At 41.3% G+C, this 27,941-nt stretch overlaps 4 protein-coding genes across 21 annotated transcripts in view; 2 read left to right on the forward strand and 2 right to left on the reverse strand.

Annotated features, from left to right (window-relative positions):
- The window catches only part of LOC104815240, a 10,069-nt gene extending 7,939 nt beyond the window's left edge, over positions 1-2,130 (forward strand). For 3 of the 5 annotated variants that reach the window (XR_772057.1, XR_772058.1, XR_772056.1), the window contains exons 6-7: positions 451-530; positions 1,957-2,130. Coding sequence is in view for 1 of the 5 variants with exons in the window: in XM_010543558.1 (XP_010541860.1) it covers positions 1,957-1,973 (17 nt within the window). In the remaining 4 variants the exon portion in view is untranslated. Of the gene's footprint in view, positions 1-450; positions 533-1,956 lie in introns of those variants that run through there. The other 2 variants (XR_772059.2, XM_010543558.1) reach the window with 2 other exon arrangements.
- A 1,200-nt stretch (positions 2,131-3,330) lies between these two features.
- On the forward strand, positions 3,331-12,908 carry LOC104815241 (E3 ubiquitin-protein ligase RING1-like). Of its 11 annotated transcripts, XR_772060.2 has the most exons (3): positions 3,331-4,415; positions 12,447-12,554; positions 12,660-12,833. XR_772060.2 is itself a non-coding variant. In XM_010543564.1 (2 exons), the coding sequence occupies exon 1, from the start codon at positions 3,434-3,436 to the stop codon at positions 4,412-4,414; it is 981 nt and encodes a 326-aa protein (XP_010541866.1). In that variant the 5' UTR covers positions 3,331-3,433; the 3' UTR covers position 4,415; positions 12,866-12,908. The 11 variants fall into 11 exon arrangements, 10 of the variants coding, with proteins under 10 accessions (XP_010541866.1, XP_010541871.1, XP_010541869.1 ...); XM_010543564.1 differs by lacking the exons at positions 12,447-12,554; positions 12,660-12,833 and adding an exon at positions 12,866-12,908; XM_010543569.2 differs by lacking the exons at positions 12,447-12,554; positions 12,660-12,833 and adding an exon at positions 8,753-8,819.
- Positions 12,909-13,642: 734 nt separating this feature from the next.
- LOC104815243 (transketolase, chloroplastic-like) lies at positions 13,643-16,966 on the reverse strand. The gene is made up of 7 exons (XM_010543570.2): positions 16,478-16,966; positions 16,029-16,119; positions 15,817-15,922; positions 15,419-15,701; positions 15,057-15,205; positions 14,812-14,965; positions 13,643-14,720 (listed from the first exon to the last, which is right to left on the reverse strand). The coding sequence occupies exons 1-7, from the start codon at positions 16,964-16,966 to the stop codon at positions 13,761-13,763; spliced, it is 2,232 nt and encodes a 743-aa protein (XP_010541872.1). The 3' UTR covers positions 13,643-13,760.
- Positions 16,967-18,812: 1,846 nt separating this feature from the next.
- On the reverse strand, positions 18,813-23,120 carry LOC104815244 (arginase 1, mitochondrial-like). 4 transcript variants are annotated; one of them, XM_010543571.1, is made up of 7 exons: positions 23,030-23,120; positions 22,053-22,195; positions 21,727-21,886; positions 21,201-21,334; positions 20,336-20,545; positions 20,115-20,225; positions 18,813-19,321 (listed from the first exon to the last, which is right to left on the reverse strand). In XM_010543571.1, the coding sequence occupies exons 2-7, from the start codon at positions 22,191-22,193 to the stop codon at positions 19,061-19,063; spliced, it is 1,017 nt and encodes a 338-aa protein (XP_010541873.1). In that variant the 5' UTR covers positions 22,194-22,195; positions 23,030-23,120; the 3' UTR covers positions 18,813-19,060. The 4 variants fall into 4 exon arrangements, 2 of the variants coding, with proteins under 2 accessions (XP_010541873.1, XP_010541875.1); XR_772061.1 differs by having other exon boundaries at positions 19,231-19,321; positions 19,434-20,225; XR_772062.1 differs by having other exon boundaries at positions 19,234-19,321; positions 19,793-20,225.
- Positions 23,121-27,941: the final 4,821 nt, after the last annotated feature.

A 27,941-nucleotide genomic window follows, 5' to 3' on the forward strand; every position in this document is an offset into this window, starting at 1 on the left:
TAATAATAATAATAATAATAATAATATTAATAATAATAATAATAATAATAATAATAATAATAATAATAATAATAATAATGCTAATGATGATAATGATAATAATAATATTAATAACGATAAGGATGATATAATAATAATAATAATAATAATAATAATAATAATAATAATAATAATAATAATAATAATAAATCGGTCTGAATAGACCGACCTTAATAATTCGGATCAAAGCTAATTAAAATAAAATGCATTCGAACACAGTCTAGATCAGACCGGTTGTAGCTCAGATCAAACCAAATCTAAAAGTAAGTGCGAAACTACGGGACAACCCGAACTGGTAATTTGGCAGACCGAAATCTAATTTGAACAAATTAAATTTAAAAAAAAAAACAAAAAGAGTTTGGGACGACCGCCCGAAGCCAAAAATTTTAATACTCAATTTGACTTCTACAGACCCAGAGGAGCTCTAGAAAGTTCCCTACTCATCATCCAATTCGCTACCCACTACTCGCAGCCCGCAAGCATAACCCGAGGTGAGTGAACTCGAGTTTAATTCGGAAGTCTATTGACATGGGGTTTGGGTTTGGAGTGTCCTATGATTAAATGACGTATGATTCATGCTTTGAGTGAAATAAGAATTTTTGGTGAATTACCCGTAGCAAATCATGTGTGTTTGTGCGAATTTGGTAGAAAAGATAAAATGTAAAATATACCGAAAATATGGGTCAGACCAGACCCCACGTAGTCTGGACCCAAAATAAAAACAAGGTAAGGGTAAAAACCACGGAACGAACTGAACTGATTTTTCCGGGCGGATCGGGACCAGGTAAGTCGTACCGGAGGTACAATACAGTAGTATGAATGAAAAGACTGAAAGAAAATATATAAAGAAATATAAAAGACTACGCAAGCGGAATTGCATGTATAGTAAATAAACTATATAAATGCATGTGATCGGGGTAGCTGGCATGGCACTAGCGTTAATTCGGAAGGGTTCGGATTAACGTTTAGCGCGTGATTGTAGAAATAGACGTTTGTGAATGATGGCACGATGGTTGCGAGATTGCGTCCCATCTACGGGCCATCTGATCTGGGTCGGATGTCACCCGTATGGGATATGATTGTGAATGTGGCGATGATATAATCGCGCCAACGTCCGAATGACAGGACGGTTATGGGCACCCCGATGACTTGCGTGGATAGCCGATTGGGGTCGGTACTATTGCGTGACGAGGAACACACGGTTTTTAGAACCGCGCCAACGTATCCGTTAGCGACGGAGCGGATTCCGGGAGATGAGTCTCCCGAGGATGAGGCAATACATATACCTGAGATTCGGGTGGATTGTGGTCCCCCGAGGAGGTGGTACGGACTTACTCTGCCAGGTTCGGGCCCGAACCTGACAAGTATTTCCGCGGCGGACGGTCGGCGAGGGAGAGTTGCAGCGATTGGCTCTCTCGTTATAGTCGACGGCGTCGGTTGTAGCCGACGTCAGGTGAACTCCGGTATTGAGAAGCGACATCAATGCCGGAGCGGGGACCCGCCTAGCATCGAGAGGTGCCATCGATGCTAGGGTGGGGTGTTGTGTTCGGGCGGAGAAAATAAAAAGATACTTATGCCGGATTCCGAGTGTGTGCGGAGTAGATGGAATCCGAGGAGAGAGGTGGTTGTGCTACGCACATGGGGAGTACATACCTACGCATGGTGCGCGTAGAGACGATTTGACGGACTCTGTCCTGCGACTTGTCGTACGGCCGACTTGTCGTACGGACTTGATTGTGATTGCTGCGTGCTTACAGTGATTCATGTTTTCAATTACTGTTTATTAGAATACTAGTATATACACACATATATATATATGCTTGTGTTTTCCCTGGCACCATGAGAATGGAACTCCGGGTTACGCCCGAGTTCACTTTCTAAGCAATTAGCTTAGGACGTTGTTACGCAACGTTTCAGGTCGTGAGCAGCAGTAGCCGAGGAGCGGACACCGGAGACCTGGGCAGCTTACCACTACTGATCATGTATAATTATGTATTTTTAATACATCTATATTCTGGGAAACAATTTGTTTTTATATCGGTGGTTGACTTTTAAGGTTTGTAATAATGTTATACTACCACTCGATTATGTATAATTATAACTGCGAATAATGTATCATATATGTATACGAGTGTTTCTTTCGCTAACTCTGAAAAGAAAAGTTTTAAATGCCCGCGGAAAAGTGGAAAAATGTTATTTTATTTTACTTGTCCATGTGACGTAACTCGTATTACGGGATACGGGTTTCGGGTGTCACAGTTTTTTTTTTCATTTTATTAGTGGGTAATGAATTTTTTACCACGATTTTTTGGTATATTTTTATTTTATTATTTATTTAGATATTTTGAGATGCCATATAATACCATATAAATTAAATTCTAAATAAAAAATGCCATATGAATGATGAGGTGGCTTCATGAAAAGCCTTCAAACACAATTTTTAATATATATAAATTTGTAAAAAACAATATTTGGTCAAAGTAACTGGAAATTTATTATCATTTATTCTTTCTTTCACTAATCGTTGACTTGACCCATTTTACGACACACAAGAAAAGAACTCACCAGAAACAAGTAAAGAACACAACGACGCATCGATTCTCACGCCAAACTTTCTTATGTTACCTTTAACTTAATATTATATTTTCATAATTTTCACAAAAAATATTTTCATAAACAAATATGATGATTATAATATATATATATAGGACATGACTCAAATAATATAATTCCAAACGTGGAAACAAAGTTTTCCATGTTCTTAAAACATTTCAACATATTACACATGGCGATTTATTCTTCGAATAGGTTAATATTTTTCTTTCATTTTTATGTATTAAATTTTTGTGTTGAAAATATATATGTATACAATATATATAAAGTTTACAACTGACTTTCAATCAATTACAGGTACATTGTACGACATAGAAAATTTAGTTTTTTTTTGTCTATGTAAGAATGTAAAAATAATGAGATGGAATTACAAGATCTGACTCCAATAATATATTTCATATTCAATATTTTTTTTAAAAAACTTAGCACATTACATATGTATTTTTTATTTGATTATATACTTTTTGTTTCATTTTTATTTATTTAATGTTCAATATTGAATGTGAATATATATATACACACGTTAAAAAATATTATTCGAGAAAAAAAAAAGAAAATTATTAGGGAGTATGGCTTTGAGAAATTGGGCCTGAGCCCACTTTTCCATTAACCATAACGATGAATATATAAAATAAATTCCCCATTTTAAATTATTTACTTTCCTCGCTGAAAATTACGTCTCTCTCTGTTTATTCTTTCTTCGTCTCCGTCTTCCTCCTTTTCTTCTTCTTCTTCTTCTTCTTCTTCTCTCTCGCGGTCTGACATTTCTTAGATTCCGCCAATGGCTTCCGCTGGAAATTCGGACTCCACCTCAGCGGCGGACAAGCTCTTCTTCTGCTATCAGTGCAATCGCACCGTCACCGTCTCCATTTCTTCATCCACTGACCCTTTTTGCCCTCTCTGCAACGACGGTTTCCTCGAAGAATACGAGGACCCTAACCCTAATCCGAGCCCCAATCTTAACCCTAGCGGGGTTTTCCCGTTCTCTGATCCTCTATCGTCTCTCCTCCCGATCTTATTCGCGCCCTCGGCGTCGCCTTCTTCCAACGTAATCGATTTCTTCAACCCGAGCATCTTCGGTCAACCGATGCCGGGACGGTCCACGCAGCCTGACCCCATCGCTTTCGACCCTGTTACATTTCTTCAAAACCATCTTCAGAGCTTGCGTTCGAGCGGTACTCACGTTCAGTTCGTGATCGAGAACCACCCTTCGGATCCTGAGTTCCGGTTACCGGGAAATCTCGGGGACTACTTCTTTGGTCCGGGTCTTGAGCAGTTGATTCAACAGCTTGCGGAGAATGATCCGAATCGATACGGGACTCCTCCGGCCTCGAAATCTGCCATAGATGCGCTCCCAACGGTGAAGGTAACGGAAGACTTGTTAAATTCGGAGATGAACCAGTGCGCTGTCTGTATGGATGAATTCGAGAAGGGTAGTGACGCGAAGCAGATGCCTTGCAAGCATGTATATCATCAACATTGCTTGCTTCCATGGCTGCAATTGCACAACTCTTGCCCTGTTTGTCGGTATGAGTTACCTACAGATGACCCTGATTATGAGAACATGAATCATGGAGCTCAGAGAAGCGGTGACGGACAAGGAACGGGCGAGAACCAGACGACACCTAGGAGGTTTAGTATATCGTTGCCGTGGCCATTCAGGCGACAAGATGGAGGCTCGGGCTCAGGTTCTGTGTCGGGTGCGCCTGGAAATGTTGGTGGTGGAGCTAATTTGGAGACTAGACAAGAAGATTTGGATTGAGGTTTGTCATGCACACTTTATCTTTGTGTCTCAGCTTTGGGTCCTCTCAAATATTGAATTTTTTGTTTGTTACCTGTCCTGTGCTCGAACGGATTACTTGCTAGTTTTCAGACAATTGGGCGTTCCTGTGAGCTTTGAGAATGTGAAAATGGCAGAGAGATTGTAGTAAGTTGGTCACTAATGCGATACTGAGGTTATGTGAAGCCATGGTAGCAGTTCATAGTAGGGCTAGAGTTTGAAGATATGTTCATGTAGCTTGTTCTTTTGCAAAATCCTATTGTTCCCAAATGCAATATAGACATCGGTCTCGGCAATGATTGTATGTGGTCCTTGGACGGGGATGTTCAATTATCATTGAGAGCTGTCGATGTTTTTGTAGAAAACTTGGTGCTCGCAAATGCATTATAGACATCGGTGTCGGTGATGATTGTATATGGTCCCTGGAAGAGGATGTTCAAGGATTATTGATTGTATATGGTCCTTGGGATTCAGGCAATGTTAGCATCTAAACTTGGTGCTGGTGCAACAATTTTCTGGTCTGTGATATTGGTTACTTAGGAGTCTGATAAACCTTTTAGAGCATACGTGAGGAGGGCTCCAAGAGGAGGAGGGGTAGAAATGGAAGAAGCTGTTATGGAGAGAGAGACTGGAGAAGAAGCACGAATAACGGGAGGTGCAGAGGAAGTTGGGAAAACCACAGGGAATTGACGCGTGTGATTCCTGAGGTTCTTATGGGATATATATATATACTAGGCTGCTTGTATAGGTTGGTAAGACCAGCTCATTGGTGTTAATGATGGGATATATATATCGTTTTTCCTTTTCCGTTTGGGGTATCAGAAAATTGAGAGAAGTATTGAGGTGGGTAGAGTTTTTGATCTCTGTAATGGGGAAAAACTCTGTATTGTTCTTGGTTTATTAAGAAATACAAGCAGTTTATTATCTAATTCCTTATCATTTGGTATCAGAGCACCATCGATTCAGCATGCCGCCAAAAGACAAAGATCATAAGGTCGAACGTCTAGAGGAGGCCATGAATATCAAGATGGGTCACTTTGAATCTCGCATCACCGATGTGCACTCCAGTGTTGCGTCGATTCAGAGGGATGTTGCTACCATGATGGAAAAGATGATGGCGATGATGGAATCGCAGCGTGCTCCAGGCCCCTCGCTACCTCCTGTGGCAGTCTTAGGTGAGATTTCTTCTGCTTCCCAGTCGAATCTTCACAGGGAAGGGAAGGCTCCACTCCTGGATACCCAGATGCTGCCGACGGTGACGGAAATCATTGATGCGCCGTTACCACCGGACACACCACGGGGTGAAGCAAACTGCGCTCAGTTCATCGCGGGTGCGGATCTGACTTACCGGAAAATCGAAATGCCAGTCTTCGAGGGATCCAACGTGGCGGGTTGGGTTGCAAGGGCTGAACGTTATTTTCGGCTGGGTCATGTTGCGCCGGCGGAGTGGCTCAATCTCGCCTCCCTGAGCATTGACGGCGAGGTACTCCACTGGTATGATTGGCAGTGTGGAAATCGGCCGTTTACGGATTGGTCGGATTTCAAACAACGCCTGTTACGCCGTTTTGATTATCGTCTGATGGGTTCTGTCGGTGCCCGACTGTTCTCCCTTCACCAACAATCCTCGGTGCTTGAATATCTTCGCGGATTTGAAGAACTCCTCGCCCAGCTGGTTGGCGTCCCAGAGTTTGTGTTAGAGTGCGGCTTCAAGAACGGGTTACGAGCGGATCTCCGAAATGGTATTGAGGTTCTGAATCCTCTGGGTCTTGAGGCTACGATCGAGCTAGCGTTTCGTTTGGAGCGGACTAGCTACAACATGGCGACCGAGCTGTCGAAATCCTCTGATCACCGGTCTTCGAAGCAGTCGCCAGGAGCGGTGGGGAACGCTTTCCGGACTGTGTCGATTCCCACAGGTGGGGTCGGTGGTCATCCTCGTGGACCCAGGGATCGCCGCCACGAGTCGTTGGGCTTGCCTGCTTTAGGCCCATTACCTGGGGCCCAAGTGGAGCCCACTTTTATTCCTCCTAAGGGCACGTTTCGAAAGATTTCTGATACAGAAATGGAGGACCGCCGAAAGCGAGGACTGTGTTTCCGTTGTGACGAAAAATACTTTTTTGGTCACAAGTGCAAACTCAAGGAGCTTCAAGTTATCGTGGTCCAAGAGGACGGCGAGACACTGTTGGCCGCCGATGCTCACCCAGACCCCGTTCCGGAGGAGCCGCCGGTTGCGCCGGAAATTGCTGAGTTATCTCTCAACTTCGTCGTTGGTCTGACATCGCCAAAGACGCTGAAGCTTCAAGGATCCATTTCGAAGCTACCTGTGATTGTTATGGTGGATAGTGGAGCCACACATAATTTCATTTCTTGGGAGGTGATACGAAAACTTCGCATTTGTCCGGAGACCACCACTGGCTATGGAGTCTCGCTGGGTACAGGTCTGACAGTTCAAGGTGACGGTATTTGCAAAGGCTTGTCTCTCATTGTCCAAGATTTCACATTGGTGGCTGATTTCCTTCCACTGAAGTTGGGGAGTGCCGATGTGATACTGGGGATTCAGTGGTTGAGGACATTGGGAAGGATTTTGGTAGATTTCGACAAATTGGAACTTCGTTTCGGTGCCCCAGGACATCAGGTTATTCTCCGAGGCAATCCTAACCTGCACTCGTCTTTGGTCACGTTCAAGTCTCTATCAAAATCGGTGCTCAAGGGAGAGGACAGCTACCTGATCGAGATGGGGGTGGTGACGAGTGAGTCGGAGTTTCCAATTGCAGCACCGCCGGAGTTTCGGTCTGTTCTCGACAGATTCGTCTCTGTTTTTCAAGCTCCTTCAGGTTTACCACCAGAGCGCACTAAGGACCATCCGATTCAGTTGCTACCAGGGGCGGGTCCAATTTCAGTTCGCCCGTATCGTTATCCCCATGCCCACAAGGAAGAAATAGAGAAGCTAGTACGGGAAATGCTGCAAGCAGGGATTATCCAACCCAGCCATAGTCCGTTCTCCAGTCCAGTCTTGCTGGTGAAAAAGAAAGATGGGAGCTGGAGGTTCTGTGTTGACTATTGCGCCCTCAATCGGGTTACGGTCCCCGACAAATTTCCAATCCCGATGATAGATCAGCTGCTCGACGAATTGTTCGGAGCTGTGATATTTTTAGGGGTGTAAAATGGGCGGGTCGGGCCGGGTTCGGGCTGGGTTCAATTCGGGCCTAGAATTTTTCGGACCGGGCCAGCCCGCCCATTTATTTTTCGGGTCTAGGATCGATGGCCCGGAGCCCGGCCCTACAGGGCTTCGGGCGGGTTCGGGCCGGGCTTCGGGCTTTTTATTAAATAAAAATATTTTTTTGCGATGATAATAATAATAATAATAATAATAATAATAATAATAATAATAATAATTATATGAAACATTCAACAAAAATATTTTTAAAACCGATAACAACAAAGTCATTTAGTTCACAAATAAAAATAAAATTTCAAAAATTATCCAATTGTTCAATTCTCCAACACCACAACATGCGATTAAAAACTTTTAAACGTGATAAAAAAAAATAACAAACATAATATAAAAAGAAATTCTATGATGAAATTAACCTATAGAAAAAAAATCAATATGTTCATATACAAACAAAGGTTTAAAAATATATATATTTGAAAACTTCTATCCTTTCTAAAATGTAAACTTATATATATATGATATAATATGGTTAAGAAATTCAAAACTCCCATCACTTTAAAAAGTTTAATTGGAACCAAGATATAAAAGTTCATCATTTGGTTCAAATATATATATATATATATATATATTTAGACACACATATTTATAAGTATAGAAGGTAAAACTTTGGTTTAGAAAAGAAGGTTAGAAAAAACAAAAAAAAAATTAACGGGCCTCAAGCCCGGCCCGAGACCCGACTGGCCCGACCCGACCGGCCCGTAGCCCATTTGGCCCGAGGCCCGAAAGCCCAAAGTTTAATGAGCCTACATTTTTTAGGCCCATATCCTTATAATTTTCGGGCGGGCTCGGACCGGGTTTCGGGCTCCGGGCTTAATTGACATCCCTAGATATTTTCCAAGCTGGATTTACGGTCCGGGTATCACCAGATCCGGATGCGGCCCGAAGACGTTCCAAAAACAGCGTTTAGGACTCACGACGGCCATTACGAGTTTTTGGTGATGCCATTTGGCCTGACAAACGCCCCTGCGACGTTCCAATCCATGATGAATGATGTCTTCCACACTTTCTTGCGCAAGTTCGTGTTGGTCTTCTTTGACGACATCTTGATTTACAGCAAGTCTGTAATAGATCACGTTGCTCACTTACAGCAAGTGTTGGAGGTATTAGAGAAGCACCAAGTCTTCGCTAACGGGAAGAAATGTCAATTCGGGAGATCGCACATCGAATATTTGGGCCACGTTATCTCTCGGGAGGGGGTTTCGACTGATCCGAGTAAGACGGCAGCTATGCGACAATGGCCCAGACCTTCTTCAATCAGGGAACTCCGCGGATTTCTAGGTCTTACCGGGTATTACCGTCGGTTCGTGCGCAACTATGGGGTCATTGCTCGGCCATTGACGGTTTTACTCAAGAGAGATAATTTTGCTTGGTCGGAGATAGCTACGCAAGCCTTTGAGAATCTGAAGTCTGCAATGCTATCGGTTCCAGTCCTTATTCTTCCGGATTTTAATGACACCTTTGTGGTTGAATCGGATGCATCGGGGTTCGGAGTGGGAGCGGTGCTCATGCAGAAACGCCGCCCAGTGGCTTACTACAACAGGGGATTAACGGCTCGAGAACAGCTGAAGCCGATTTATGAGCGGGAGTTGATGGCGGTCGTTCTGGCCATACAACGCTGGAGGCATTACCTGCTAGGGAGGCGTTTTGTGGTTCACACGGATCAAAGAGCCTTGAAGTTCTTGCTGGAGCAAAGGGAGGTTAATTTGGAGTATCAAAAATGGCTATCTAAACTATTGGGCTATGACTTTGATATTGTCTACAAACCTGGTATTGAGAACAAAGCTGCAGACGGCCTGTCCCGCATTGTTCAACCTGCTGCAGAGTCGGCTGCTGCAATTCTATTTGCTCTAACAGTACCGAGTTCACTCCAGCTAGAGGATATTCGCAGGAAAGTCGAAGCTGACCCGGTTCTGTTGAGTATCAAGGACAAGCTATGTTCTCAGGTCGCGGCGCCAATGGCTATCACATCCGCCAGGGGATTCTCTTATATAAGGATCGGTATGTTCTGCCTCGTTCTTCATCATTTATTCCAGTGATTTTACAGGAATATCATGATGGACCAATGGGGGGCCACTCGGGAGTGTTGAAAACACTCAAGCGAATACAGTCGGTTTTCTATTGGGAAGGTATGAAGTCGGTGATTCAGCTGTATGTTGCTCGTTGCTTAACCTGTCAGCAGCAAAAATACTCTACTTTAGCTCCTGCGGGTTTATTGCAACCGTTGCCAGTTCCGGACAAAATTTGGGAGGAGTTATCAATGGATTTTATTGAAGGGTTACCGCGATCCTCGGGGTTTGATGTGATCCTGGTGGTGATTGACAGGCTGTCAAAATATGGTCACTTTATTGCGCTGAGGCATCCTTTTACTGCAGTGGATATAGCTCGACTCTTCACCCAAGAAGTGGTCCGTCTCCATGGGTTTCCGAAGTCCATTGTTTCTGATCGGGATCAAATTTTTCTCAGCAACTTTTGGAAGGAGCTATTTCGACTGGCGGGGACTAAGCTCAAATTCAGCACTTCGTTTCACCCACAAACTGATGGTCAGTCAGAGGTCGTCAATCGTTGCTTGGAGACTTATCTCCGCTGCTATGCTTCCACACATCCGAGGCGTTGGTCGAAGTATCTGGCGTGGGCTGAACTGTGGTATAACTCCTCTTTTCATACGTCGCTCGGTACCACTCCGTTCCATGCGGTCTATGGACGCGATCCGCCTGCCCTGCTACGTTTCGAACACGGTTCTACGACTAATTTTGAGCTGGAACGGGAGTTGAGAGACAGGGATGCGATGCTTGATGAGCTGAAGCAGAATTTATTCAGAGCTCAGCAACGTATGAAGACTCTGGCTGATTCTTCTCGTCGGGAGGTAACTTTTCAGGTGGGTGATTGGGTTTTTCTGAAGTTACAGCCTTTCCGGCAGCGTTCCATCGCACGGCGCCCATTTCAGAAACTGGCAGCCCGTTATTATGGACCTTTCGAGATTATTGGGCGGGTTGGAACAGTGGCCTACCGTCTTCAGTTGCCTCCGGATGCTCGTATACACCCTGTATTTCACGTGTCGCAGTTGAAGAAAGCAATAGGAACATCTGCAGAGCCTACCCCTCTTCCACCTCAGCTGACGGCGGACTTGGAGTTGGCAGTGGAACCTCTCAACTTGCTGGAGAGTCGTTATTCGAAACAAGGCCTGCTGGAGGTCCTTATCGAATGGAGCGGCATTCCCCGACATGACGCCACTTGGGAGCTCGCGGAGGAGTTTGTGGGACAGTATCCTCTCTTTAAGCTTGAGGACAAGCTTCGTCTTCAGGGGCGGGGTATTGATAAACCTTTTAGAGCATACGTGAGGAGGGCTCCAAGAGGAGGAGGGGTAGAAATGGAAGAAGCTGTTATGGAGAGAGACTGGAGAAGAAGCATGAATAACGGGAGGTGCAGAGGAAGTTGGGAAAACCACAGGGAATTGACGCGTGTGATTCCTGAGGTTGTTATGGGATATATATATATACTAGGCTGCTTGTATAGGTTGCTAAGACCAGCTCATTGGTGTTAATGATGGGCTATATATATCGTTTTTCCTTTTCCGTTTGGGGTATCAGAAAATTGAGAGAAGTATTGAGGTGGGTAGAGTTTTTGATCTCTGTAATGGGGAAAAACTCTGTATTGTTCTTGGTTTATTAAGAAATACAAGCAGTTTATTATCTAATTCCTTATCAGAGTCACATCATAGATTATGGCATAAATGCAAACTTTCCTTTCTTGTTCTATTTCATCATGTCTCTGTAAAATATCACTCCTTGCTTATGAAACTAGACTAGAAAGATGATTCTTGAAACTTATTTAGAATTGGAGGGGTGGCGTATAGAGTCATTGCCCACGGTGTTTTACTCCAATAACATATCTTTAGTTCAAGAACGAATCTCTTTAATTCAGCGTAGCATAATGATTGATGGTTAATGTTGCAAGAACATCTCCTTAGTTCGATACAAAAGCTTCTCTTTCTCTGTGATGCAAGAGAGTGCTTATGGCACGACTCTTATTCTGACTCATCTAAGAACTTCACCAGTTTTTTTATGCTTCTTCGAATTCGATGCCGGGCTTGGTTATTGGCATTGTTGCTTTTTATAGACCTGTGAAAAGGATCTATTAATTAAAGTTAAGTAATTCTTACTGATGCTTAACATGTCATTGTGATTTTCACAGGACATGATCCATGAGTTGAAACGAAGAATAAGCTGCTGTTAATGTTGTTAGATACATTTTTGTTGAAGTATATGAGTGCATGATATTTGATAGCATCTTCTCCTTAAATTGTAGTTATTTGGATGAAATTTGTTGGACATGGTCTTGGGATCCTCATTGTGCAATACTGAGTGGGAACCTGTTGGCATTCTTTTCTGATAGTTGCGTTTTTTCATCAGATTTGTTGTTCCGCGTTTTAGTGCATACTATCTAAGTAGAAAACTGCAACCTACTTTGCATTAAATGTGTGTGTTTGATTGCATCTTTCTTTCACCCGCAATTTTCGGGTACGAAGCCAATGCTATTTTGCCCCTTTGCCTCTTTAATCCTATCTACGGTAAACCAGTCCGTGCTTATTCAGTCATCACATCTCTTGCATGTTTTGGTGTCTGATAGACTCCAAATTGATAGGGTTTTATTATTTTGGACTTTTGTTTTCAATTGGGTTAACGTATTTTTGTATTCGAGGAGAGAAGTTCGAAAATAAGTGGGTCTAGGGCTCGGTAGGGGTTACATACTGTTTGAATCCCACTTCGTTGTCTTTGGCGGCAGCATTCTCCACACAAGGAGAGCTTGCAAGTTCAATAAAGGCATCGGAAACGTTGATCAGAGTTGGAGATTGAACAGGTTTTGAATATCGTTCGGGGATCCCCAGACTCTGTAAGTTTGGGAAAAATACTTCGTTAGATCCTTAGGATCTATCTATCAGTCTCATATAAAGCAGTCTCAGTTACAGTTATGCGTCACGTTTTGCTTACTGTTCAGTTACCATTGGTCTCAAGCCGGATTCAGAATGACCGTTTTAAGCTTTCTTAGGTATGCCTTATTGATTGGATCCAGTTTCTAGCACAAGTTATTTGATCGTAGCTTAGAGAAAACGGCATTTGATGCTCTCATTCTGTAAATAGCTTCCACGGGGGAACGAGCTTTTTCGTTGATATTTCACATTTGCTGCTCTCATTTTGGTGCAGTGTTGATACAATAACGGAAGAAGAAGAAGAAGAAGAAGAAGAAGAAGAAGAAGAAGAAGAAGAAGAAGAAGAAGAAGAAGAAGAAGAAGAAGAAGAAGAAGAAGAAGAAGAAGAAGAAGAAGAAGAAGAAGAAGAAGAAGAAGAAGAAGAAGAAGAAGAAGAAGAAGAAGAAGAAGAAGAAGAAGAAGAAGAAGAAGAAGAAGAAGAAGAAGAAGAAGAAGAAGAAGAAGAAGAAGAAGAAGAAGAAGAAGAAGAAGAAGAAGAAGAAGAAGAAGAAGAAGAAGAAGAAGAAGATCACAAAGGCAGAAACTTGAACAAAAGTCCATTTCCATACATGTATCTTTCTTTTATCCCAAGAAAATTTTATGTTTGCATTAGCCAAGGCCTTACCACCATATCTTGTACATCTAAAAGTGAAATGTTTTTTATTCCTTTCTTGGATATACAAGTTGAGAGCTTGAATTTGCAATTTTCTTTTGTACTGAGGATTTTCGATGATCAACTTTGTATCCCTAGTCACTTTTGTATGCATATATATACCAAGTATGATTACAGATTAATTCTCAAAAGAATTCAAATTCATTATAATATGAATCCTAAAATCCAAAAGATTCATATTAAGCTTCATATGCCCGATCCATGTCAACCTGTGGTTTTAGTAACACTGGAACCTGAAGCGCGTTGCAAAGCTTCAACCCAATAAGAGAGGCCATAAATGTGATCCCAAGAGAATACGTGGAAAGGAGACTTTTGTGGGCATTGTTATTATTCCAATGATGAATGAAAATATATTCTTACTTATTGTGAAACTCATTTGGTATCATTTCAACTGAGAACATAGAAAATTATTACATCCTTCAAAACATATATTTCTGTTTCAAAGGAGTGAAAAAACTTAGCAAACCTCCTTAGCGGCCGCAATGACTCCATCAACAGTCAGTCCAAACTCCTTGTACAGCACATTCGCTGGCGCACTGGCCCCGAACCTGTCAATTCCTATGGATTTCCCTTTCGAACCGACGATCTTTTCCCACCCAAAGGTCGAACCAGCTTCTATGCTTACCCTCGCTGAGACGGCACGAGGCAGAATGCTTTCCTTGTACTCTTCCGACTGCTCATCGAATAGTTCCCAACTCACCAGAGACACAACTCTTACCGCCTTTCCTTCTTTCCTGAGTTGCTCTGCAGCTTTAGCAGCGATTTCCAGCTCTGACCCTGTTCCAATGAGGATAACATCGGGGTATTTCCCAGTGGAATTGTCTGAAACAACATACCCGCCCTTTTGGACAGCCTCAATGGATGTTCCGGGCAGTTGAGGCAGCTTTTGTCTGGATAGAGCCAGGATAGAAGGTCGCTTTCTGTTTAGTATGGCGACTCTGTAAGCGCCAGAGGTTTCATTCCCGTCAGCTGGTCTGAGCATCAGGATGTTGGGCATGGCACGGAAGCTAGCCAAGTGTTCGATAGGCTGGTGGGTCGGTCCATCTTCGCCAAGACCGATTGAATCATGGGTCATAACGTATATAACTCCGGTCTGAGACAAGGCAGATAGCCTGATGGCTGCTCTCATGTAGTCTGTGAAGACAAAGAAAGTAGCACAGTAAGGAATGATCCCGGGGCTGTGACAGGTAATGCCATTGCAGATGGCTCCCATGCCGTGTTCTCTGACACCAAATCTAAGGTTCCTCTCTTCGGGTGTGTCCTTTTGAAAGTTACCGAACATCTTGAGCAATGTCATGTTGGATGAAGCAAGGTCAGCGCTGCCACCGAGGAACCCAGGGAGAACCTTTGCAAGGGCATTGAGACACTGCTGGGAAAGGTTTCTAGTTGCGTCTCCGGGGTTCTCAGGCGTGAAAGTCTGTGAAAGAAGAGAACTGAACGTATTAATCAATGAGCACTTAGAAACATATGGAGCTTTTGCTGCCTATGCCATTGGGTTTTTCGCTTACCGGTAATGCCTTTTCCCATCCAGCAGGAAACTGACCAGTGATGATGGATTTCAGTTCTGCAGCTTCTTGTGGGTATTCCCTCTCATACTCAGCAAACTTGGAATTCCATTCGGCTTCTAGATTAGATCCTTCAGAGATATGACGACTCCAATGGCTGCAAAATTACAGTAGGAGCGTTTAAAATTTATTTGATCTTCAGTCTAGTAGCAGGTTAAGAGAAATCTATGCAAACCGAAACAACTGACCTTTTGACATCCTCGGGTACATGGAAAGGCTCATATGGCCATCCGAGATTCTTTCGAGTAGCATCAACTTCCTTTTCACCTAATGCGCTTCCATGTACACTGTAAGAGTTTGCTTTGTTCGGTGACCCAAAACCAATGGTTGTTGTTATCTGCCCATTTGATAGAATTCAAACCAGAAATCCCGTTTAGGGAACCATGTTTCAAGAGTGAAGTGAACAAACATCAAGAACCAGTTCTCTTGTAGAACAAACATCAAGAATCAGGTTTCAAGAGTTAGAGAATACACAAACTACAACACCAACGAATTTTCATTTCCAAAAGCAGGAAGAAACTCTCATTGGCCTAAGAACATGATGACTCACCTTGATCAAAGTGGGTTTGTCTTTAACAGCCTTGGCTTCCTTAATGGCAGCACGGATTTCATCATAACCCGTGTTTCCATTCTTAACCCAAATGACATGCCAGCCAAGACCCTCGAAACGCCTCTCCACACTCTCGGTAAAGGCAATCTCCGTGTCACCATCAATCGAAATGTGGTTGTCATCATACAAAGCTATGAGCTTCCCCAGTCCCCAATGCCCGGCAAGAGAACAAGCTTCATTGGCAATTCCTTCCATTTGACACCCATCTCCGAGGATCGCGTACCTACAGAAAGTCCATGTCAGATTCCATCAAGCAACATAGGACGAGGCATTTATATTACACTAAGCTAGAAATGCAAAAGACTCCAAACATTCATGAGCATAAAAATGTATCGTACGTGTAATGGTCGACAATTTCATTGTCCGGCTTGTTGAATCTAGCAGCCAAATGCTTCTCCGCAAGTGCCAAACCCACTGCATTTGCAATGCCCTGCCCAAGAGGACCTATCCACAGAGAAAACCATATAATTGAACAACCAAAACTACTAATCAATATTACAAACACAAAGGGAGACAATGGAAAAAAATCTTTCAAAGCCAAGAATCAAACCAGTGGTGACTTCAACACCCGGAGTTTCAAAATTCTCGGGATGTCCCGGTGTCCTACTTCCCCACTGCCTGAAATTCTTCAAATCTTCTTCCTAACAAAAACCCGAGCCACAAACACAATTTGCAACCAAACCATATTAATCTTCATCAAGCATTAGAACAAAGTAGCAAGGTACAGACATTCATAATATGATGCTAACATTCATTTTCAGGACCAGCCACACTAAAACCCTCGCAAAATCATTCGTTTGCAACTTCAGGCATCCAAATTCCGGTGAACAACGCATAGATCCAATACCAAACCGGTGAAACCGTAAAGCCCAGAAACAGAAACATATTCAAACGACGAAAAACCAAATAAGATGAAGAGATGATACCATAAACCATACGACCAAGTAACAGAGAGACCGAATGATTCAAAAACCAGAGAAAGTGGAAGAGAGATCACACCTTGACGCTGTCGTAGCCAGCGAGATGAAGCAAGGCGTACTGAAGCATGCAACCATGACCAGCGGACAAAACGAAGCGATCGCGATTGAACCAGTACGGATTCTTCGGGTTGTACCTCATAACTTCATCGTACAAGATGTGCCCCATCGGAGCACAACCCATAGGAAGACCCGGGTGACCCGATTTCGCCTTCTCCACCGCATCGATCGCCAGAAACCTGATCGTGTTCACCGATTTCTCCACCAGAGAAGCATCGGTCGTCACATCGACCGTCTTCGCAGCTGAGGCGCGAACGGAAGCAATGACCGGACGGTGCTTGGGAACGTGGCGGAGTACGACAGCGCGTGTAGAGGCTCTGAGACCGGAGAAGGAGGGGAAATCGCATGCGGAGAGGGAGACGCGGTGGTCCGTGAGCCGAGTTGAGCCATGTTTCAAAGAGGCACGAACAAGGAGAGCCTGAGACAAGGTCGAAGACGAGGTAGACGCCATTGTCGTCGTCGTTCTCGAGGAGCTTGAGCTTCTGTTGTATTTAATACTTTCTCGGTTGAAGCACTTGTTGTTGACTATAAATGCTTATGTATTGGAGCATGAAATCTCCACCGTTGGATATGAGTTTTCTTTTATTTTCTGTTCATTTCCCTTTAAACCGCTGGAATAAGACCTTAATTTATTAATATTAAATAATAATTAAAAAAAAGTGACTTGTTTTTGTTATTGTTTATGATTTAATATTAAAAATATCGAAAATACAATATGGCCACGTCATAGCTTGTAAGTGTAGAAGAAATAGCAGCTAGGAGTCGTTAAGATGCTAAATTCAAGGTAGCGTTTTTTCATATAAAATAATCCAAAGTGGGTAGGTGCAACAACTTCTTAAACGGTGTCGTTTCAATCGGCAGGTAGTAGATCCAAACGACGTCGCTTTCGACCTTCTCAGTTGCAAAGGAATGATTACGGCATATGAGATTATGGACAATTTGGTTCGGGGCTATGACAGAGATATGTTTCGCTTGGAAGTTTTTGTATGGGTTCAATTTTTTTTATGTCATTTCCATAATATAAAATAGAAATCTTTGTCTAAATGGATCAAAATCATTTACTCGTATCTTATTTATTTCGGTTAGAGATTATTTGAAAATGTGTTAAAATGGATTGAATCGCGAGTTAGTTCATATTTGATTGAGATAGATTCAAAAATGGGTTGAATAAACTAAAAGAATATATATATTTTTTAATTTTGAATATTTTTAATATTTAAATTGTATTTTTAGTTAAGTTTTGATTTGTAAACCGATTTATTTGACTTGTGATCTAAGACAAACCCGGTTAAGCTAAATATTTTTTACTTGCAAAAAACAAGTCATATTGTGTTAAGCTAAAAAAATTATGAGAAAACGAGGCGGATTGGTTAGGTTAGGCTGAATCAACCCCATTTACAGTCTAATTTGAATTGATATTTTTTGTATACACAAAAAAAACATGGATATTATATAAATGATATGGGTGGAGGTATATTGGATATCATAAAATGTAAAGATATTTGAATTTGGAAACCGAATAGATTATTTTTTTAGATAATTGAATGTATTGAGGTGAAATCCAAACTAATCTCGTAGCTACTAGCAATTTTCAATGCATTTTATGTCCAGACGTGGTGATCCGGTGGTGTGGGAGCATAAAGTGCTCTCTCGTACCCGCGTTCGAATCTCATATAGACAATCACAAATATTTAAAAAAAAACTTTCAATGCATTTTTCCTCTTATCTTAGTGTTGTTACCTGCCATTATAATCCAAAGGCCATTAAATAATAATTGTTATTTTTTTTAACAGAAATATGCCATGCTTCTTTTCCTGTTTTTCTTCATTTAAACTTTGCCAAGGCTAAAGATTTGGTGGAAATGAGCAACTAAACTGAATCTCTCTCTATAAACAATGTATAAATTGGTAAAGTGAAACAGTATATTAGTTAATTTATATAGTGAATTAACATATTAGTACAAAGATTAAAAAATGCCATAAACATACCCTTTTAACAAAATTCAATGTTGAATCATCAAATATTATTAGGAGTGGTCATTTCAAATTTCGATTCGGTTATATTTGGATTCAGTTATTTTGATTATAAGAAAATGATAACAATTTAGTTTTTACATCAATTTCAGTTCAATTCAATTTGAATTCAAATTTTTATCAATAAAAATTCATTTTTCAAAACAAATTTAAAAATATTACAATCGTTCAATTTTTATGTCCTATTTCGGTTTTATTACAATTATATTTTATTCGGTTCAGTTCGATTATTTGATTTCGATGAATAGCCAATACCATCACTCCTAATCACCACTGCATGGTCTTTCCGGATCCAATTTTATTGCGGTCTCGAATTACAAACCGAGTAAAAACAAATAAGATCCGGTTTGGATTTTATTATATAACCTAAAGAAAAAGAAAACCTTGCCCTTCAAAAGAAAGCAAAGCAAAACAAACACGAGAACAAGAAAACAAAGAACTGAAACAAAGAAAAACTCAACATCGAATCGAATCCAACAAAATGATGAAAGGGCCGAAAAGGACGAATGATTCTAATTGGATATTTTGGCGGTTAACTCTCGAACAAGCTTAGCAGCGACCATAGCAGTCATGCCATCGACAGTATCGCGTTGAGGGTTGAACTCAACAACATCAGCTGCAACCACATCGCCCTGCACGTTGTGCAGAATGTTGAGGACGTCGCGGAAGGAGAGACCTCCGGGTTCGATGTGGGACACTCCGGGGGCAAAGGCCGGGTCCAGACTGTCCAGGTCGATCGAGATGTACACTCCTTTAACCCCTTCCCCGAGTTTCTGTTTCAAAAACAAATACGTACGAGTCGGTTATACCCCAGCTGTTAGCTTCGAATGCAAGTAGTTGCGTCTAATGACAAGGGGTGGGCATGGAAACCCGAATTTTGGATACCCATTGACCCGCAAGTCGGGTATCCGAAAGTCTGGATACTCATCCAGTGGTCCATCAATGGCAAGAACCCGAATTTCAGGTTCGGATTTCGACTGGTGGGCATCAGTACTATGAGTAACCCGAACCGAGGGGAAGATGGGGTGGTACTGGTACATAGGGCAATGGGGAATGGTGTGACGAAGAGAGGCGAGGGTTAAGCCGTGTCGACAGTCTTGTGTTGTGGCTGAGGCGAGAACCAAGAAAGCTGAGGGGCGAGGCAATCTAAAATCAGAAGGTCCTACTTAGGCTTGTTTTTTAGAATCAGAATGTAGGGCACGGTTAGGGAGATGACGATCTAGGAATTTTGCCTCACCGCTTACCCTCGTCTCATCTTGCCGTTCGCCCCTCAAACCATATATCTATCTCTCTCCTCAACCTCCTTGGACGCCCGCCTTGAATCTCTTTCCTTGGCTCGGTACCCTGCCCCCTAGTTTCACCCCCTTAGTACCCCTGTGGAAATCCGAACCCTCGGCGCATCCCACGGATGCATGAAGCTCGAGTACCCAACCCACACGAGGTCGAGATCAGGTAGTCCAACCGAAAACCTGAGGGGAACGAGGTCAAGGTTGGATAGCAAAAAAACCGGGTAACCAACCCGTGCCGACCCCTATCTATGTATCGATGTAGAGAGAGTGGGATGACCAGATTTTCCAAGAATTCGCGATCCCTTGAAAACGTCCGCATTTCGTATTGTTCCACTCCAAACCTCTTGCCTTGTTCCCGTCCTTCGCTGGTTATGGATCTAATTCCCACCTGCAAAAAAATCAGCAATTTGATTTGAATACTTTCTAAATGTAAGATCAGTTCACTCTCCCTTTTCTTAGATCTTTATATATAATTTGGCACAAAGAAATCGGACCGACCTGCAAAAGACGCCGAGCATATCCGCCTTCCATGATACGAGCGAAGGAAGAGGCATGAGAATATTTGTTTCCTTCGAAACAGTCATAGATATCAGGATGGGCATCTAAGTGAAGGATATCCACTTGCCCTCCGAGCTTCTCAGAAACAGCTCTTACAGCTGGATACGATATGGAATGGTCGCCTCCTAATACCAATGGGCGCAATGGATCCTGGAATAAAAAGCCGAGGAAAACGTTAGTGCTTGAGCTCGATCTTAATAGAGTCTCTCGTCAAACGAGATCCCAAGACAAAAATAGTATGATTAATGACCATATGTGATCAACCCAATATGCAAATAGGAATGGAATCTAAGAAAGCTACAGAAAAACACATTTGGAATCAACTAGTTTGAATTCCTTTTAAAGCTAAGTACACCAAGAAACCCAAGGAAGCCTCGGGTATCTGGTAATACAGCAGTTCCTAAACATCAAAGATAATCTTGACAAGTTCATGAGATTCTCAAGCACATGGTCATCTGTCAAGTCCTAGATAATGACAAGATCATCTGCCATAAGTTCACAGGGATCTTTCTGAGAATAAATAAGACATTCTTTTCCAGAAAAAGAATCAGTATTTCGTAGGTCCATCTTCCATTCAAAATATGCTCAATTAACCACATTTATAAGCAAAGATTTGAACTGCTAGAGTTTGGAAAGTCTCTTATACGAATTTGAACACTAGAGACCTATCAACTGCAACATTTTTGGTAAATTTCACTTATTGGACGATGCCACTGCTAGTCAAGCCCTACCCACTTCTATATATATACACATATATACATTTATATATATCAACCTTAGGTAAGAGAAAGAGATTATAGCTTACCTCTTCCATCACGAGCTTCACAGACTCGCTTATGACATTCATAAGTCTGTCATCATCAACCCCACAGTCTCTAATCTCTTGCACAGGGACATCCCCTACGTCTGTTAGTACTCGCGGGTCATTTAGTTCCTTCCCTGCATTTTACATGCTCATTTTAACATTTAAAAGAGAAATTGACTGTTATCATCAAACGAAGATGGATACCCAAAAGCATCAGATGACTAGATTGGAAACTCCCTAATCCATGCATTATACAAGATTGGGAAATCAGAGGACAATACAAATAACTCAGATTCACAATGTTAGAAACGTCCTATGCAGAAACTGCTGTGTCGGTGTACATCCACATAGGTAATATCTTGTCCTAAGAACAAGCAGACAACACTGTAACAGATCCCAATTGATTGATCTCTAAAACATGATATTGACCCATTTTCCAGAATTAGTTGAGACTGTAGAATCACAAACATATTGAAGCACTTCACTTTGATTATGTAAATGACACAAACTAGAGGACTTCAGATACCTTCTTCAGTTGTCGAGTTTGTGCTACCACACCAGATCGCCTCCCTAATACGGGGAGGAGCAAAAGCCGGCCCTTGAAGGAAAGAAGAGTTGTGGCCAAGTGGAACTCCGAGGAGAGATGTTGAAGCTTTGGCTCCTCCTAGTTGACGCACAAGCTCACCCTAAGAGAAACACAAAGAGTTTTTAGCTTTCAAATGAGCACATCAACCAACACAAACGGAAAGAGAAATCTAGTCATAAGCTATTATTTAATCAAAGAACAAAAAATTCTATTATTTTCAACTGAATATCCCCTGAAGAAACATAATGATCAATTCGAGAAGTTACTTTGAGTTTTGCCCTTTCCCGAATGAGAGTCAACGAAGCATCAATGACACGGTTTTGGCCTTTCTCGATCAAAGCAGCTGGAACGCTTGCAGCGTTGAGCTTCTGAAAGTAATGAATTCCTCTCCGGCCAATCATTGACATTTCTGCATCATAGAATGTTTAAACAGATGCAGATAACAAGATTAAGAGAATTCTGATTTCATTGAATGAAACATCTGTACAGATTGAGCTTACGGGCTCAAGTGTTCATACATATACATTGCAACAGGAAACTAAAGAAAAAGATCCAGAATCCATTATAACCCTAAACCCGGGTCGGTAATGGTGTGGTCTCAGCACATTGAGCTCAAACGATCCATACACCGATAGCAGATTCGCATGTAAGACTACACAATCGTGCTCATATATGTAAACAAACACATAACCAAAGCAACAATCGTCTAGAACCAAGAATATTCCATGGATTGGCGAGAATATTATCATTTTTCGAGATTAAACTATTCAAAAAAAGATCCACGTAGAACAAAGAGATGAATCTCATTTGGGATTTAAAAAAACACTTAAATAAGCATATAATAATCTCAGATTCGCAAGAAAGTTCATGTCCCTATATATAGGCACACAACTAAAAATATAAGAAGGGTTTAACTAGGCCGACATAAGAAGGGCAAGCCAACAGTGAATCCGACAAATGATTCTACGGAATTCTCCAGAAATCGCGAAAAACGAAAATATAAACGAGCAAAATATCTAATAAGATGGCTTGATAAGATCCAAATCCACTCCAAGTTCAGTAGAAACAATATCAAATTCAACAGATCACGTAAAAACCAAACACGTCAGGGACAAACATCGAAGGCAGAAGCAGTTAGATGCCAAAGAGAGATCACAGAAAGCGAAGATGGAGACGAAATGATAAGTTGGGCAGTGAGAAAATGAGCCAAAGATGCCATAGCAGGGAATGACGTCGCAATTACCTGTGCTTCGACCAGAGAAGAAGAGAGATTGAAGTCTCGTGAAGAAAGACAGAGATTGAAGCCTTTCTTTCCGTTTATGTATTGGGTATGAAATTGCTTTTGGATTTGGAGATTTACGGTATTTTTTTTACTTATTTCGTTGTATCTATTTGCAAAATTAAAAGTTGATATATATTTTTTGTACATTTTTTATAAAAAATGGTTTTTCAGATTTTTTAATAGTAGATTTGTTTTGATTTAATTTGATATTCTATAAATATAACCGGTTTTTCGTCCGATTTTTTGTTCTCTCGATATTTTTTCCTTGTTCTTTCCCGAGATTTCGTCTTTGCTAATAGCAGGGACGTGTGCTTCGGTAATCGCTTCGAATTTGGGTTGGGAATGATTCAGTTCGATTTTTTCGATTTATAAAAATAAGTAACAATCAGTTATTATAATACATTTATTTTAGTTTCGGTTCTGGTTTTATTAAAAAAATAGATCTTAATAATTTTTCGATTTTTTATATTTTTTTAAAATTTTGATTCGATTCAGTTTGATTTTAAAATTTTATTTTTTTTTCTAAAATTAATATCATTTGGAAATTTTGAACGGATCGGATTAGAAAAAATATCGTATTTTTTTTTTTCAATACATCCACCTCTAGCTAATAGTGGATTGACCATGTTAGAGTTGAGTCCGAATCTGTTGGGACTGAAGTTTAGGGTTCCGGTTTATATCGTGAGATTTTCTTCGAGGAGAATCGATAACAGTATGATACTAGCAAAGCACGTATAAACTATCCATTTTCGATTTTTTTTTTTTTTTGCTTAAAAAAACTTATTAATCTCCCATCTCTTTACTTGAAATTAGAAAACGCTTTATTTTAAAAATAAAAAATAACCCAGTAAAAACACGAACCCAAAACCGGAAATATCGACCCTAATTGTTTTGGGCGAACTTCAGAGATACCCTTCTTGCGTCACATCTCTATCACCGATACACCCCTCAAAATGTAAAAAAAAACTATCAGATTATACACCCTAATTAAAGTAAAATGACATATATAACCTGAATAGAAAAATGACCAAAATACCCTAATGAATTAAAATTTAAAAACGTGCACTACACTTCAAATTCCATCATCTTCTCTCTCTTCCGTCGACATTTTTCTCCTGCTATGTTCTCTCTGTTTCATCGTCATTAAAGGTAAATCATCTCCAAATCTTAGTTTTTTTTCCAGTTTATTATGCAATCGAAGGCAAATTTCGGTGAAGATATAAGATTCAAGTAAGACCCAATGATTTTCGAGTATTATTATGTTGTTTTTTCTGTTATAGGGTTTGATATTATGAAATAAAAAAATACTATACACATTGCTGTAAAGAACGAAATTTTGGGAAAAATGATAAATGTTGATGTTTTTACAGGAATATGGATGATTATGAAGATTGTTATACATCTATTTGCATTCGGTACGGTGGTTTTTGGGAAAAGAATGAAGATGCAATATTTGAATGGAAAGGAGAGGAAGACAATCGGAAGACTATATGTGTCTGTAACAAAGCAAGTCAGGTGACATATGAGGAGCTTGTTCGATGTATATGTGATCAGCTTAAAATGGAATTAGCGACACCAAAATTAAGCTTTTTACCGATGGTCGTTGATGGAAAACAACCGGTATATATATTTGACGATATGGGTGTAAAATCCTTTTTGTTCAGCAAGACAAATGGGCGACGAGGATGGATATATGTCGAGCAAAAGGATGATGATGAATGCGTTGCATGTAATACGTGTGTAGGTGAAGCATCAGCTAAGGGTGGAGATATTGCAAATACCAAAGAAGGTAGAGATATAATTGAGACATGCGGTTTAGTTATGGATTGTGTGTTAGGAAGAGTAGATGGAGAAGATAGAGAACATAATCATGATACATTGTTTGGAGATTCTTGTCGGGTTGAGCATCAGACTTTGCATGAGGGCATACGACATGACAATGAAGTGGAACCTGTGACTAACGAAATTGGAGTTGAAATTACGACTCAGATGGGTAATATAGATGAAGCAGAGATATTTAATGAAGTTGAGAATGGTGGTCGAATACATGAGGGTGGTCGTGAAGATTTCTCATTTGAAGACAGAATGGGTTTTACGGTGGGTAAAGAGTTTCTGAAAAAGGTCGAGTTAACGATGAAAGTAAAGAAAGCTTCACATGATTCATGTTTTGAATACTACGTTTATAAGTCAGATCGACATGTATGGAAAGCAAGATGTCGATTCCGAGAAAAATGTTGCTTGTGGAAACTGCGGGCATTTAAAAAAAAGAATTCGCAGGGTTTTGTAGTGACGAAGCATGTTAACGTTCATACATGCTCTCCTGCACTTGAAGAAGAGAAAGAAAGAGTTGGAAGTATAGACATGGTTGTTAATTACTTGAACCGTCATTACGCGGGTCAAGTTGATCTTCCAAGAGTGAAAAGGGTGATGTCATTGGTATGTAAAGCTTATAAGCGCAAGATATCGTACCTAACGACATGGAGAGGGAGACAAAATGCGATTGATGGTGTTTGGGGAAACCCGAGCGAAAATTACAAGAGACTTCCAAGTATTTTCATATGTTGAAGGGAAGAAATGAAGGCACGGTTACACATATTCAACTTGAAGAAGACGAACAAACTTTTAAGTATGCCTTTTTTGCTTTGGGTGTTTGTATCAGAGGCTGGATTGCAATGCGAAAAGTAATCGCAGTAGACGCAACATCTTTGAAGACAGCTTATAAAGGATTTTTGATTGTTGCAACAGCCCAAGATGGAAATCGACATTTATATCCCCTTGCTTTTGCCGTAGTTGATTCAGAAAATGATGAATCTTGGAATTGGTTCATGATGAAGTTGGTTGAAATAATTCCGGATAGCGATGATATGGTTGTGATCTCGGATAGACATCAAAGCATAACGAATGCCGTCCGCAGTGTGTATAGGAGAGCTAAACACGCATATTGTGCATATCACATATCCCAGAACATCAAGACATTGGTGAACAAAGGAGTACGGGGTAAAAGGAAGAAACAAGGAGAAACTGTTGCTGAGTTATTCTATAAATGTGCAAAGTGTTATACAGAGAAGGAGTTCCAAGCATTATGGGAGGAATTCACTGAAAAGTATGAGTTTTGGAAATCTGATTTGTATTATTAGTTGTATAAATTCTTTTGACTTATTATAAGAAGTGACCATATTATGATTTCAAATGCAGGTTTCCTACAGTGGCTGAATATTTGAAGAAAAGTGTGGAACCTACGAAATGGGCGAGATGTTACTTTCCCGGAGAAAGGTATAACCTATTGACAACCAATGGTGCAGAGTCTATCAATTCTGTGTTGAAGAAGGCGAGAACACTACATTTGCTCGGTTTGATTAATGCGATTGTGAATAAAATGATGGAGTGGTGGTGTAAGCGCAGGAACCGAGCATTTTCAAGTACTCAGGAATTAACACCGTATGTTTCCAAGACACTGCATCAACTCCAAGAAACTGCATCAACGATATAGAACTTCGAAGGTATTTACTGTCAAGGAGATAAATCGGAATTAGAAGGAATATGAAGTGACTGATGACGAGGGAAAGACATATTTTGTTGATCTAGAGAAGAAGTGTTGCGAATGTAAGGTGTGTGTGACAACCCAGAGTACCGTAGGAGGGCGGGGAGTGATCGCCGGTGCAGAGGCACGGACAAGGGGCGGCTCCTGACGAGCTTCTGGGTAGGGGGTACAGGGATGAATCAAACACACCAGAATGAGAGAGATCCGAGGGCTATATAGGTATGGGACTATACAGTCTAAGATAGCATAAAAGAATTAGTTGAGCTACTCATAGCAACAAGGTGCACCTACCTTTTTGGTTGACTATCCCGAGAGAACTCCAAAGTTAAGCGTGCTGACTCTGGAGCAATCTCAGGATGGGTGACCTACTGGGAAGTGTCTCGGTATACGTGCGAGTGAGGACAAAACACGCTGAAAGGTCTCGGGTTGCTGTGTGGGGGCAGTTTCGACAATTCGTAGCGGTCACGGGTCGTTACAGTGTGAGACATTCAAAAATACCCATGCTGTCATGCAATAAAAGCGTTGCATGAACACGGTGAAAAAGATAAGCTACTTGACTATTGTTCACCATATTACACTAGAGCCACATGGGAATTGGCATATGTTGATTCTGTTTACCCAGTTTCATTCAAATCAGATTTACAGGACGAAGTCATCCTCGACTTCTTCCTTCGGCGTTTTTCTCTAACACTTGGTATCCTCTTCGTTGCTAATCTGCCAAGACCTCGATGTTTCATAGCAGGAGGGTTGACTCTTATCTCCGCTATATAGTTAGGAATACTCCAACGAGAAACATCAGAAACTGGGTAAACAGAATCAACATATGCCAATTCCCATGTGGCTCTAGTGTAATATGGTGAACAATAGTCAAGTAGCTTATCTTTTTCACCGTGTTCATGCAACGCTTTTATTGCATGACAGCATGGGTATTTTTGAATGTCTCACACTGTAACGACCCGTGACCGCTACGAATTGTCGAAACTGCCCCCACACAGCAACCCGAGACCTTTCAGCGTGTTTTGTCCTCACTCGCACGTATACCGAGACACTTCCCAGTAGGTCACCCATCCTGAGATTGCTCCAGAGTCAGCACGCTTAACTTTGGAGTTCTCTCGGGATAGTCAACCAAAAAGGTAGGTGCACCTTGTTGCTATGAGTAGCTCAACTAATTCTTTTATGCTATCTTAGACTGTATAGTCCCATACCTATATAGCCCTCGGATCTCTCTCATTCTGGTGTGTTCGATTCATCCCTGTACCCCCTACCCAGAAGCTCGTCAGGAGCCGCCCCTTGTCCGTGCCTCTGCACCAGCGATCACTCCCCGCCCTCCTA

This window comes from Tarenaya hassleriana, unplaced genomic scaffold (genome assembly GCF_000463585.1).
Source record: "Tarenaya hassleriana unplaced genomic scaffold, ASM46358v1 Cleome23, whole genome shotgun sequence".
NCBI classification, from domain to species: domain Eukaryota; kingdom Viridiplantae; phylum Streptophyta; class Magnoliopsida; order Brassicales; family Cleomaceae; genus Tarenaya; species Tarenaya hassleriana.